This window comes from Peromyscus maniculatus, chromosome 11 (genome assembly GCF_049852395.1).
Source record: "Peromyscus maniculatus bairdii isolate BWxNUB_F1_BW_parent chromosome 11, HU_Pman_BW_mat_3.1, whole genome shotgun sequence".
Lineage (NCBI taxonomy): Eukaryota > Metazoa > Chordata > Mammalia > Rodentia > Cricetidae > Peromyscus > Peromyscus maniculatus.
Genome location: NC_134862.1, coordinates 95,769,723 through 95,782,142, shown reverse-complemented (window position 1 = coordinate 95,782,142; position 12,420 = coordinate 95,769,723). Strand labels below are relative to the sequence as shown.

General features: G+C 43.9%; 1 protein-coding gene across 1 annotated transcript; it reads right to left on the bottom strand.

Annotated features, from left to right (window-relative positions):
- Nucleotides 1-989: 989 nt before the first annotated feature.
- LOC102927878 (ATP-dependent RNA helicase DDX3X) lies at nucleotides 990-9,335 on the bottom strand. Its single transcript, XM_006972070.4, has one exon. It carries the CDS (start codon nucleotides 4,038-4,040, stop codon nucleotides 2,034-2,036), a length of 2,007 nt encoding a protein of 668 aa, XP_006972132.1. The 5' UTR covers nucleotides 4,041-9,335; the 3' UTR covers nucleotides 990-2,033.
- Between the last annotated feature and the right edge of the window lie 3,085 nt (nucleotides 9,336-12,420).

Genomic DNA, 12,420 nt, shown 5'->3' with positions numbered 1-12,420 from the left:
CCTCTGGAATTCCAGTCAATCCATATAGACTGACCATGAAGACCATGAACTTCATGCAGCTGCAAAGGGCAACTTGGAAGAGAACACAATATTAAAAACAAAAAAAAACAAAAAACAAACAAACAAACAAAAAAACTAAAAATTTCAGACAAAGTAAGAATCGCAATATTTACATGACTGATCTCAGGCATAAACATCAAATGTAATTACTTTTCATGACTATTGGGACTACAATTTTTAAAGCTAGTTTCATGGAGAAAAAAAATGAACTTTGACCAGGCCTTGTTGCCATAGTAGTCTATGAATAGGTAACAAGTGGAACTCAAGGAAGTCAGAGCATAGAGATATGGAAAGGAGTAAAATAAGGGGTACATAAGGGTTTATAGAGTGGAGGATCTCTGTGGACAAGTAGGGTTAGTATTGATGGAGGCCACCAAGAATTTTTGATAGTTTTAAGAGCAATTATAATTTTAGGGTCAATGCTATTTAGAATTCTTGGGTTGGACCATGTGCAAAATAATGGATTGTCTGACAATTTTTTTTCTTATAGAACAAACTATTTTATGAATCAATCTATAGCATATCTACCTATCTGAATTTAAATTACATATATATGTATATATGCACATACATATGCAACTGCATGTGTTTCTGGCCTTATGTAAACTATGTAATCCACTCATTGACCAACGATGGTAGGTATCTATTCCATAACATTTAACTAATTATTATCTAACTAATTATTATAGAGACAATAATTTGATAGGCAGGATGTCCTAGGGCATACAGGACATGAGAAAATATTGGGGAACTGTTTATATAAACAATGTGACTTAAAAATTCATGATCCTGCCAGGTATGGTGGTACATGCACTTGGGAGATAGGAGGGACAAGAACAAGGCCAGTCTCAGATACATAATGAGTTAGAGACTACCCTGGGCAACACGAGGCCCTGTCTCAAAACGAAACAAAAAACCATGATCCCATGTGAGATGTAGTGGTTTATTGATGAAGTTCTACAACAAATGGGTAGAAATGAAAACAGGCATGCATTTGTTTGCTGTTCCATCATTACACATTCCATCAATGCCTGCTCAAATTGAGGAACTATTTCTCTGTGTTCTTTAATACCAAATATTCCATTCTTGTCTCTCTTCACATCTCCCACCATAAGAGAAAGTTATTCTCTAATTACTCAATATCCATGGCTTTTCAAAACCTGTTTGAATGAAAGAATATAGACCATTTCTTCTATGGTTTCCTGCTACCATTTATTCAGAGCTGTTCATATCCTCTACATCACGGCACTAAGCACGAATGCTGACCTGTGACTCAAAGGCTGCCACTACACTTCACTGAGGATGACTACGAACAAAGGATTATTTAAAGTACACAGGAAAGGAAAACGATATTGCAATTCCTGGTCATGCTAAGTTTAGCAACTAGAACTGTACACTTAAACAGATATTTCAACCATAACTGCTCTTGAACCCCTGGGCTGTAATTTATACATTTCCAAAATGCCATCCTTCATCCTGGGCCACATCCCTGCCTTCCTTAGAGTACCTAATGAGCACTGCAAAGGACAGTCCCATTCCCATAACAAATACCTGTCCCTTTCTTTTGTTTTCTTAGCCCAAGTTCAGAAAATTTATTTTGTTAAAACAATTTGATATCTTAAGCATTACTGAGCCAACGGGACATCAGAATACAAGTTGTCTAAAGTTAAAGGTACAGTACATTAACAAACAAATGAGCCTTAGTCATGAAGTTATAAATGCAGAGTAGGATGAGGGTAAGAGGAGAGTTAATCCAAACTACAACAATCAAGTCTTCAAACCACCTTCTGAATGGGGCTTCTGGATTGTTCCTTTCATCTTTTCTTGTGACTTTTAGCTCCCTTAAAAAATGTTCAGTGGGGAGTCACAGGAGGCAATGTGCTGTGAGTTCTTGAAACTATACAAGGTATAGTCTGGCTAAGTTACATGTGGTTTCTATATTTTTTGGTAGAGTGACCTATGGCAAAGCAGGTTCAGTTACCCCACCAGTCAACCCCCTGGGAGCTATAATTTCCTCCATATCCATCACTGTTGTAAAAGCCTCCATAGCTACCTCCACCAAACCCTCTACTGCTGCCGTGGCTGCCTCCACCACTGCGACTGTTGCTAGCACGGCTGCTGCTGAAGCTGGAACTGCTGGCACCGCTACTCTGTCGATAGTCTCTGGCACCAAATCCTCCACTAAATCTGCTCTTGGACCGTCCACGACTGCCACCCTTGTAATGGTGTTCAAAAGCCATGTTTTCTAGCCAAGATGGCACTTCCTGCTTTGCTTCAACAAGAAGATCCAATAAATCTTTGGTAATATTTATGTTCCTCTCGTTAAAGAATGAGGTGGCAAGGCCAAGGTTTCCGACACGACCTGTTCGGCCAATGCGATGCACATATTCTTCGATGTCACTGGGCAAGTCAAAATTGATGACGTGTTTCACATTGGAAATATCCAGTCCTCTTGCAGCTACTGCGGTAGCAACGAGAATTGGACTTTTGCCTGATCGGAACTGGTGAAGGGCCTCTTCCCTATCTCGCTGAGATCGGTCTCCATGGATACTGGTACAAGCATATCCTTCATGGTATAAGAAATCCTCCAGGGAATCTGCACCCTTTTTGGTCTCCACAAACACCAATATCAGGGAATCCTTTCCTGTTGCATTCAGGAGGTCAAGCAGAAATGACCGCTTGTCTGCTTCTTCCACCCACACGACTTTCTGTGTGATGTTCTCAGAAGTAGACCCGACTCTTCCTACAGCCAGAAAGATATATTCATCCAAGAAATCACGAGCCAGCATCTGTATTTCCTTAGGAAAGGTAGCACTAAACATCATAGTATGGCGGACACCTTTTGGAGGCATGGTGTCTTGCTCAACTATTCTTCGAATCTGAGGCTCAAAGCCCATGTCCAGCATCCGATCCGCTTCATCTAACACCAAGTATTTGCAGAAATCTAGCCCGATCTTCCCTCTCTCCATCATATCCACTAGCCGTCCTGGAGTGGCTACTAACAAATGACATCCACGTTCCAAGTCTCGAATCTGCTGCCCAATATCAGCACCGCCATACACCACGCAAGGACGAACTCGAGAGCGGTAAGAGAACTTCCTGGCCTCCTCATAGATCTGCACTGCCAATTCTCTGGTTGGAGCCAGGACCAAGGAGATTGGGTACTGTTTGCGACGCCCATACTTCCCATTCTCCTTCACGGCCCTCAAAGCCTCACCTGGGCCATCTGTATAGATCTGACTCAAGATGGGTAAAAGAAAAGCTGCCGTTTTTCCAGACCCTGTTTGGGCACAAGCCATCAAGTCTCTTTTCTCCTTGATAATAGGAATAGCATGCTTTTGCACTGGAGTTGGGCGTGTATAACGCGTAAGCTCAATGTTTCCCATAATAATTTCTCCCATCTCAACATCACTGAAACTTTCAATATGTGGAGGGCAGTTGTTCCCTGTCGCCTCAACCGGAATGTCATCGTACTTCTCAAAGTTAATCCCAGTATTGCCTCCAGAAAAGAGTTCCTGTTCCAAGCGTTCGCTTGGGGGGAGCGGTTTAGACCAGTCATCTTCGTCCGCCTTGTCACACCAGCGACTGTTCCCACCCCGTTCAAATTTGCCAAAGCCGCTTCGGCCGCCTCCTCCTCCTCCTCCTCCTCCTCCGCGGCCGCCAACGCCCTCGTAGTCACTCCGGCCGCGGTCATCAAACCTTCCCCGCGACCCACTTCCGCGGTCCCCGAAGAAACTCGACTTGGCCCTCGTGTCGCTGCGGGAGCCGAAGCTGCTGTAGGCATCCTTGTCTTTACCCCACCGGGTGCCGTCTTTGTCGTAGGGCGCCTTGGCGGCCTCCCGGTTGCGGAGGTGAGGAGGGATGTAGCGCCCTTTGCTGCTGGCGGCGCTCCCTCCGCCCTGGCCGTCGGGGGAGTTCAGGTCTAGGCCAGCCAACTGCTGGTCCAGCCCGAGCTCATCTTCCTCCGCCACATGACTCATCCCTGAAGAGGACGGAGAACTCGGGGCGGCACCTCGGCCGAGCTGGGGCTTCGCCACAGAGGCCCTGGTCGGGGTTGGGGGGAGAGCGGCGGGCGGCGTGCCTGCCGGACGGACGGGCGACCGAGCCCCCGAAGACGGCTGCTGTGCCCGCGGCGCCGCGGTCGCGTCCCTCGCACGGTCCTCCTCCAGCTAACGCTATGTGGCTGCGGCCGGCCCGGGGCGGCTGCGCGCTGCTGGTTCCTGATCTCGCGAGACTTCCCGGTCAGGCCTGGCGCGCCATGGGCCCGCGGTGTGGTCACAGGGCCCGCCGCCCTCTCAGCCTTGCGGGAGCCACGGGGCAGCCCCCGGTTGAGTTCATAATGGAGTTTAGATGGACGAGGCGGCCCGCGGCCCAGCACCTCGATGGCTGTCCTGGGTGAACTTCACTTTTCCACCCGCTCCCGCCCCGTCCTCCGCGAATACCCTTGGTCGTGGAAGTTCTCAAGATCTCGCGAGAACTCTGTCCTCTCGCAGTGAGGCCTTCAAGTGTCCTGTAGGCCTCTGGGCTCCCCCGGCCGCTCGCTCAGACTCTGGCTTTTGGTGTCGTCCTTCCTTTCTCTCCAGGGCTCCAACTTTCCCCTTGGTTTCCAGGCTGCTGGACTTCTCCGGTTTAATTAGCTCTTGCTTCTCCAAGGGCAGCCTTTGGGGGGAAACTGGAGTTAGGCCGAAAGGGGCCCCAAATGAAGAGGGCTGCGGGTCACGTGGCCACAGGTGTCCCGTGGAGTGGCCATTTTGTGCAGCAGGAAACGGTTGCTTGAGTACGGTGTTCTGAATGGGGGTGGGGAAGGGGGAAAGGGCGGTTGGTGGCCAGGGTGGGGTTGGGGGGAGGAAAAGGGGAGGGGGATAAAGGATGTGTTTCCCTTAAGACCAAGTAAGGACAGCATGCTCGGAGAGCTCGAACCTGTTGCCCTGGTGGAAGGGGGGCACCCTAGAATTGCCGAGCCGCAGCGTGGAGGCCGTGGAAAGGGCAGTGACATCCTGGTGGTAGCACTAATTCCACAGAGTAAATGACATAGAAGCCAGCTGGCCTGGGTCTTTGGGGGGCCTTGTATTGAGGGCGCTTGACTCCTTGTGCATCCAACCTGACCGGGATTCATCCCAGATCAGCAATGTGGGACCTGCACTAGCAACCTGCTCTGCATCTACCTGAGGTGGAGGTGAAGGGTTCCTAGCAGGCTCCTGCTCTGCATAAATGAGCCACAGCCTGGGCAGCCTGCGTGGTATGGTGCACAGAGAGGGGGCTTGTGTATTATGAAACAATAACTCCAAATGGGTGACTGAGGACAAATAGTCTTCACAGATGTGGATTTGACCATGGGTTCCTTTGCAGGTCTAAGGAAGAGTTTGTTTGAAATGTGTCCTACTAATTTTTGTAAAAGCTATTTAAGAACTGGAAGGATGACTCAGCAGTTAGAGCACTTGTTGATTTTCCAGCACCCACATCTCCTGGCTCAAAACACTGATAACTCGTTCCAGGGGGAATCTGACGCCCCCTTCTGGCGTCCATGAGCACCTGTATCTAAACAGTGCACATACACAAAAGCAGGCACATGCGTATATACATACATTTTAAGTGTTTTAATAACTGCAACAGAAGAGCTCATTATTGGCTTATTTCATAATAGATTTTGTATATCTTGCTTCTCTATATAAAAATGTTAATTTAAAACAGGGCCCATTTTTTTTTATTTCACAGAAGCTTTAGAAATTAGGCAAAAAATAGTGACTAATGTGAAAACAATATATTAAATTTGATGTATGGCATATAGATGAGAGTGGATGAGGATGTTTGTTATCGTGGTTTCTTTTAAGAGTTTTAACCCCACAATGGACAACTGAAGATGAAGCCAGTATACCGAGGAAAGCAGAGGTCAAAAACTTGGACAAAAAAAAAAAGTGGTTTCCTGATCCCATTAAGTCTGGGGTCTGTCTAACCTTTGGACCTCTGAATTGCATGAACTATTAGGTCCTGTTGTATCTTCATGCCATTTTAAAAGTGGGTTTTTAAAGTTGCTGAGAACAGAGAGACCTTAACTGACATCAGCATGGACTACTAAGTCACCAAACCAGATTTAGTCAGAATTTTTCAGCATAAGAAGGAAATAGTAACAACTAAAGATTGGGCATGATTACAATAACTCTGAAAATCAGGGAGAGGCCCCAAAGGGTCTTTGACAAACTAGGGTAGAGGAGTAACTTTATTTTGAATGGCCTTGCACTTTACTAATATTGGTGCCACGGACCTTCACTAGTTCAAGTTCTTTCTTTCTAGCCTTTCTGATTTTCCTAGGATTTGGTTAAATGTTTTGCCTTCTGTTGCTCCAAATCAAAATTTTAAAAATTCTTCTTCCAAATAAGTTAGGAGCTTCCCGATATCAGTGTTGAATTCCAGGTAGGTAGCTTTCCAGATTAGCTCTCAACAATTGCAAGTTTTGCCCTTCCCCTCTCTTTGAATATGGAAGTGATGGGGTAGCATTTCTGTCATTAGGTTGTAAAACACCATGAGTTCTGTCTTGCTGGACTCTAGCTCTACAAAATAAGAAAAACCCAAGATATAAAATACAGTCTGAAAGGAATCATAAAAACATGTCATGTTCTGAATTCTAAACCATAATAAAAGTGACAGGAATGCCTGTTTGACTTTCCTTAGACTCATTCTTGATCTACAAATGAAAAAACTCACCTCCACAGCATAGGCCAGGATCTACCTTTTCCCCATAGCATAGCATTTTATTGATTCTTGGACAATTTCACATCATGAACCCCACCATACTCACTTCTCCATTCTTCTATGTCTATCCTCTCACCCTTGTGACCCCCCCCCAAAAAAGGTAAAAATCTAAGGAAAAAATCCAATTTGTGTTATCTATATACTCACTGGAGCACTCTTGGTGGCCTGCCCCTTAAATAGAACTGAGTCCGTCCCATTGCACACCCCCACCAGAAGCCATCAGTTGTAAAGCTCTACACTTCAGCATCCGCATCACACCTTTTAGGAGTTCTCTTTGATGGCTTTTTGTCTAGGCTGTTGTTTTGGGGGGCGGAGATAGGAATTGTCACAAAAGCCTTCCATGTCCCTTCCTCTCAACTGTGCATGTAGAGTTATCACTGTCACAGCAAGAGTAGCCATACTGATCTGAGTGGCCTGTGCTGCTATCTGAGGCCATGGTGATGTCGGGTCTGTGCTGCCACCGAGGGCCATGTCTGGGTCTATGGTCCTACTGTGACCAGGGTCGATGTTGATGTCTGTGGCCCACATTGCCCCTGGAGGCCATGCAAATGTCTGTGGTCTGTGCTGCAGCCAGGATCTATCTTTGACCATGCCTTCAGACCTAGTCTCTAGAACAGACTAAGTACAAAACATACACCTAGCCTGTGTGCTTCTTGTCTGCTTCATTTGCTTGCCTGTCTGGACCAGCCCCCCACACAAAGCATTTGAGTCACTCTGTCCCTACATTTGGCTGTCTCTCAACTTCTGAGCTGAACTTCTGAAAGAGTTTAAAGGGGAGATGCTCTGACAAGGAGATTTGCTTGTCTCCAAGCCCGGCTGTGCCTTCCTTTAATTAAAAATGGTATTGATTTCTCTGCTTAATGATAGGCACTAGTCTGCCCTCCTGATGTTCACCACTGACAGCTTAAGTATGAAACAAAGGGCACTTATTCAGCACTTAATGCAAAATTATGACTGATTAAAAAGTGATTTATCATGAGAACTACATCTGTAGAGGGTGTGTGTGTGTGATGCTTACTGTACCCAGAGTTTGGAAGGCACAGCAGGATGACAGAACAATTCTTTCCTTTTTTAATCCAGTTCTCTTCATTCATTTCCATACAAAATGGAAAACATAATTTCCACTGAATTCAGGGCCACAAAACACAGGAAGAGGCTTGTGGAGGTCACTCTTATAGCATCCCCCAAATGTCTATTGTTAGTATGTCCTTCTGTTTTCCAAGAAAACTTCTGGAAGGAAAACAGCCATCATGTTTCTAGAACTCCATTCTTCTGACGCTTGCTTTGCTCTCCTCTTCTTGACATGGTAGTTGACACTCTGGAAGTGGACCCAACACGTGGATGAACAAGCATGACTGAGAGATTTAGAAAGAAGGTACAGAAACCTGGAGGAAGATAAGCTGCACAGCATAGTCAGCTTCTATTAAGGAACAACAAAACAAAATGTAAGAAGCCCTACATTAGCTGTACCATGTTCACACTACAGAAAATCGAAGAAAATACGTCTTTCATACAGAGTAACAAGGATTCTTATTTTCTTATCTTACAACTGACTTCTCAGAAGTGATTCAAGCAAGAAGAGAATGGAATGAGTAATAGGTAGTTTAAAATATTTGTTTTTCAGTGAACCCAGGAACTTTAAACACATTGGGTAAGCATACTAAAACTGTACCACACCTCCATCTTCTTAAATATTTAAAATACTAAGAGAAAGAAACAACCACATGAAATGAGACTTGAAATGTAAAGGGGAAAAAACAGAGACTACTCAAACAAAAATTGAGTGAATTTGTGAAAGAATTTTTAAAGGAAAAATTGATATGCTACAAACTTAGATCTAGGAGCTGGAGAGATAGCCCAGTGGTTAAGAGTACTTCTCTTGCAAAGGACCTGGGTTCAGTTCCCAGCACCCACATGGTGACTCCCATCCTCCTGTAACTCCATTTCTGGGGTATCCTATTCCTTTTGGCTTCTGGGGACACTGCACACATATGACACACACACCTACAGTCACATACACATAAAGTAAGGGAATTTTAAACATACTTCGGATCTAAGCAGAAGAAAGGAGAAAAAAATAAATGAAGATTTAAAAAAATATTCTTAGGTAAGCCAACAAGACAGTAGTTTGCATAAATAATGATAGCAACAAAGCATTTGATTATGTAGCTCCATATCGTCCCCTTTTATAAGTTAATGGTTCAAATTCCTGATAGACTAATTATATGTAAGATGTCTAACTATGTCTATTGTCTGGGCTTAAACACACACACACACACACACACAGCCAGTAGAGTCCTTATCTATGGAATGCCTTTCATGGATGTCCCTGGTTTAGTATTGTGTATATATAATGTAAAGATAATCGTATATATAATTCAGAGACCTTAAGCCAGGCGGTGGTGGCGCACGCCTTTAATCCCAGCACTCGGGAGGCAGAGGCAGGTGGATCTCTGTGAGTTCGAGGCCAGCCTGGGCTACCAAGTGAGTTCCAGGAAAGGCACAAAGCTACACAGAGAAACCCTGTCTCGAAAAACCAAAAAAAAAAAAAAAAAAAAAAAAAAATACAGAGACCTTTAAGATGTGGGTACCTGGAGATTTTTGCCTAAGCTGTACAAATACCCAAGGAACTAAACACAAGTATCCCATAAGGAGAGCATGCTCCAGTGCATGAGATGTAATGGCACATGGACCTGAGTAATAATTCTTACCCAGAAAATGCATGTTTGGTGCCAGAAGGAAGTGGCTATGGGTCTGGTGAGTCACAGGCCTTGCCATGCTCTTTCTTGTGCTTGATGATTTGTGTTCTTGAAACTCTGATAGAGCTTGATACTGGGAGCTGCTTAGGTCAATGGATTAGGTCAATTGCCAAGTGGGGTTTATGTAAAATAATGCAACTTTTGGTTTACATTTTAAAAAATCAATCTCTGTGATTCATCATATAAAGGGACAAGAGTGACTGGTTTAAACATAAAATCATCTCATGACTCCATAACAACGTATTCCGTGAATATCTAGTTCCACATGCCACGAACTGCTTCAGCCTTTCAGTAGAGTAGTGGGACAAACACAGACACACATTGCTGTGTTGTCTCTCTCCCTGAAACAACAACAAAGTTCCTGTACTAATGGAGCTTATATTCTACTCATCTGGATCAGAAATGTATGGGAGGGAGAAATTTGAGTAGGGATATGCCTTAGCCATTTTAATTCAGGAAATGGTAGCTGCTGATGTCTTACTAGGTAGATCATTAAAAATAATCAATATATTCAGAATTTCCTAAGGATCAAAAGGACTTGGTAAAATTTGCTGTGTAAGCAAGCTAACAAGAAAGGCTTCAGGGAGACTGCCTCTGTCATGTTGCTTACCAGATTGCTCCATAAGCCTCAAGATTCCAAGCAGCCAAGATAATGACCCATGTCACTACTACCTACCACAATCTGAGAGAATATGTGGATATCAGCTTCACACATATCAGTTTTCCTCATTTTACAAGCCCAACCTTGTGATTTCAATTCTGTTACTTCATATCTCTGAACCCTGGTTTCCTTATCCATTGAATGGGTCACTCCATACAGATTTAGATAAATATTAAATATGTATTTCACACAGAAGTGTACATTCAAAACACAAGTTGATTCTGTTGCATGCACAAATACATCATAACTAAAAGGTTTTCTGACATTTGTCACTGTGGTTGTTTGAATGACCCCCCCATAGACTCATGTGTTTGAGTGCTTGGCTGATAGGGAGTAACTCTATTAGGAGGTGTGTCCTTGCTGAAGTGGGTGTGTCCTTGTTGAAGTGGGTGTCACTGTGGAAGCTGTCTTTGAGGTCTCATATATGCTCAAGCCACACCCAGTGTGATAGTTCACTTCCTGTTGTCTACAGATCAAGACACAGAACTCTCAGCTCCTCCAGCACTGTTTGCCTATATGCTGCCGGGCTTCTTGCCATGATGATAATGGACTAATTTCTGAAGCTGTAAGCCAGCCGCAATCAAATGTTTTCCTTTATAAGACTTGCCATGGTCATGGTGTCTCTTCACAGCAATAGAAACCCTAATTAAAATAGTCACATACCACGTATGGTTCTTAGTAGTCATAAATGCTATCCAACTGCAGTGCATGCTTCAGAAAATATTTTCATGAGGGAAAAAGTCCACTGATATAGATAGCAATTAATTAAGATCTCCATAGTCACTCTAATTTCCTGTGACCATCACCCTTCTGGCATGATAACCTTCCACCAGCAAACAAAAGCAGCTTCTGAAGACTCACACAACTGATAACACAGTCTTATCACTGAAGTATTTCTAATTCTTAAATTTTGTATTGGATTTATTATTTGTTTGTGTGTGTGTGTGTGTGTGTGTGCGTGTGCACACACGCGCACATGCCGTGGACCATGTATTTGTACAACATGATTGGAGTCAATTCTCTCTTTCTACTAATGTGGGTCTTGGGGATGGAGATCAGACCCTCAGGCCTGGTGGCCTTACATGCAGAGCCATCTCGCTGGGCCCTAGTGCGATATTTTTAAATTAAGGCATAACATTAAACTGATTTAATATTTAAATTTGTACACAAACATATGTACACACAGAGAGACGACAACACTTGATTTATTGCAATTTTTACTTTATTATAGTGATATGAAGCATGTTTTCTCCTTCATCAAAGAATTTGAATGTTCATTATAGACAGCTGCCCAAAATAGGCACTAGAGGATGACTAGGTGATAAAAATGTTCCCCGCAAATCTCTTTGATCGTGTTCCGTAGCTGTGTAGATGTGCTTTAAGGAGATTGAAAACATTAACTTGGCAAACAGATGACTGAAGTCCTCCATTTTTTCTTGCTATGCCACTGTTTTGGTTCTGAAGACACTTGCTTTAGAACCTTCCATCCTGGCAGCTAACCCAACCCTTTCTTCTTCTAGTTGTGTCTCTCTTCTCTCCCCTTCCTCCCGTTCTTGTTTCTTCTTTCCTGAACGAACGCCACAGTCAGCCCATGTATATGCACACCCCTCTGGTGGAAACCCCATTCCCTAAACTGACCTCATTTCCTAATCGGCTGATGGTGTCCATCTGTCACTCAGTACTGAAGATCTCTCTCCAGTCACTCTCCGGCTTCTAGAATGATCAGCGGCTCCACCTCCTACCTCATAAACTGTAGCTCATTTCTTAACCATCCTGAAGTTGCCCTCCACTTCCACTGTTCTTTTGAAATGACTGCCATCACAGAACATTTTATCACATAATTCAAAATCTTAAGCATGATCTCAGAATAGTCTTGGTGTTGGACACCACATTCTTTCTCTTGAAATGCCCCTTATCTGTTCTCTGTGCTGTACCAATCCTTGTCCTGTCCTTTACATTTTTCTTTCTTAGTTTCTTATCCTTTTTTTCTAATCTTAAATTCTGCCGAGTGATCATCTTACTGTCTTACACAAAGACTTCCATAGTTCACTCACTTTTAGTTCATCAGACTAATTCAAAGCTTCCTGAAGATCATCCCCAGGGTTTAGAGTCCAGTGGATACTGGTCTAGTGTTGGAAGGCATGGAGACTTGTGTATTGTAGTGAGATGCAAGCCTTGAGGTAGCCATTG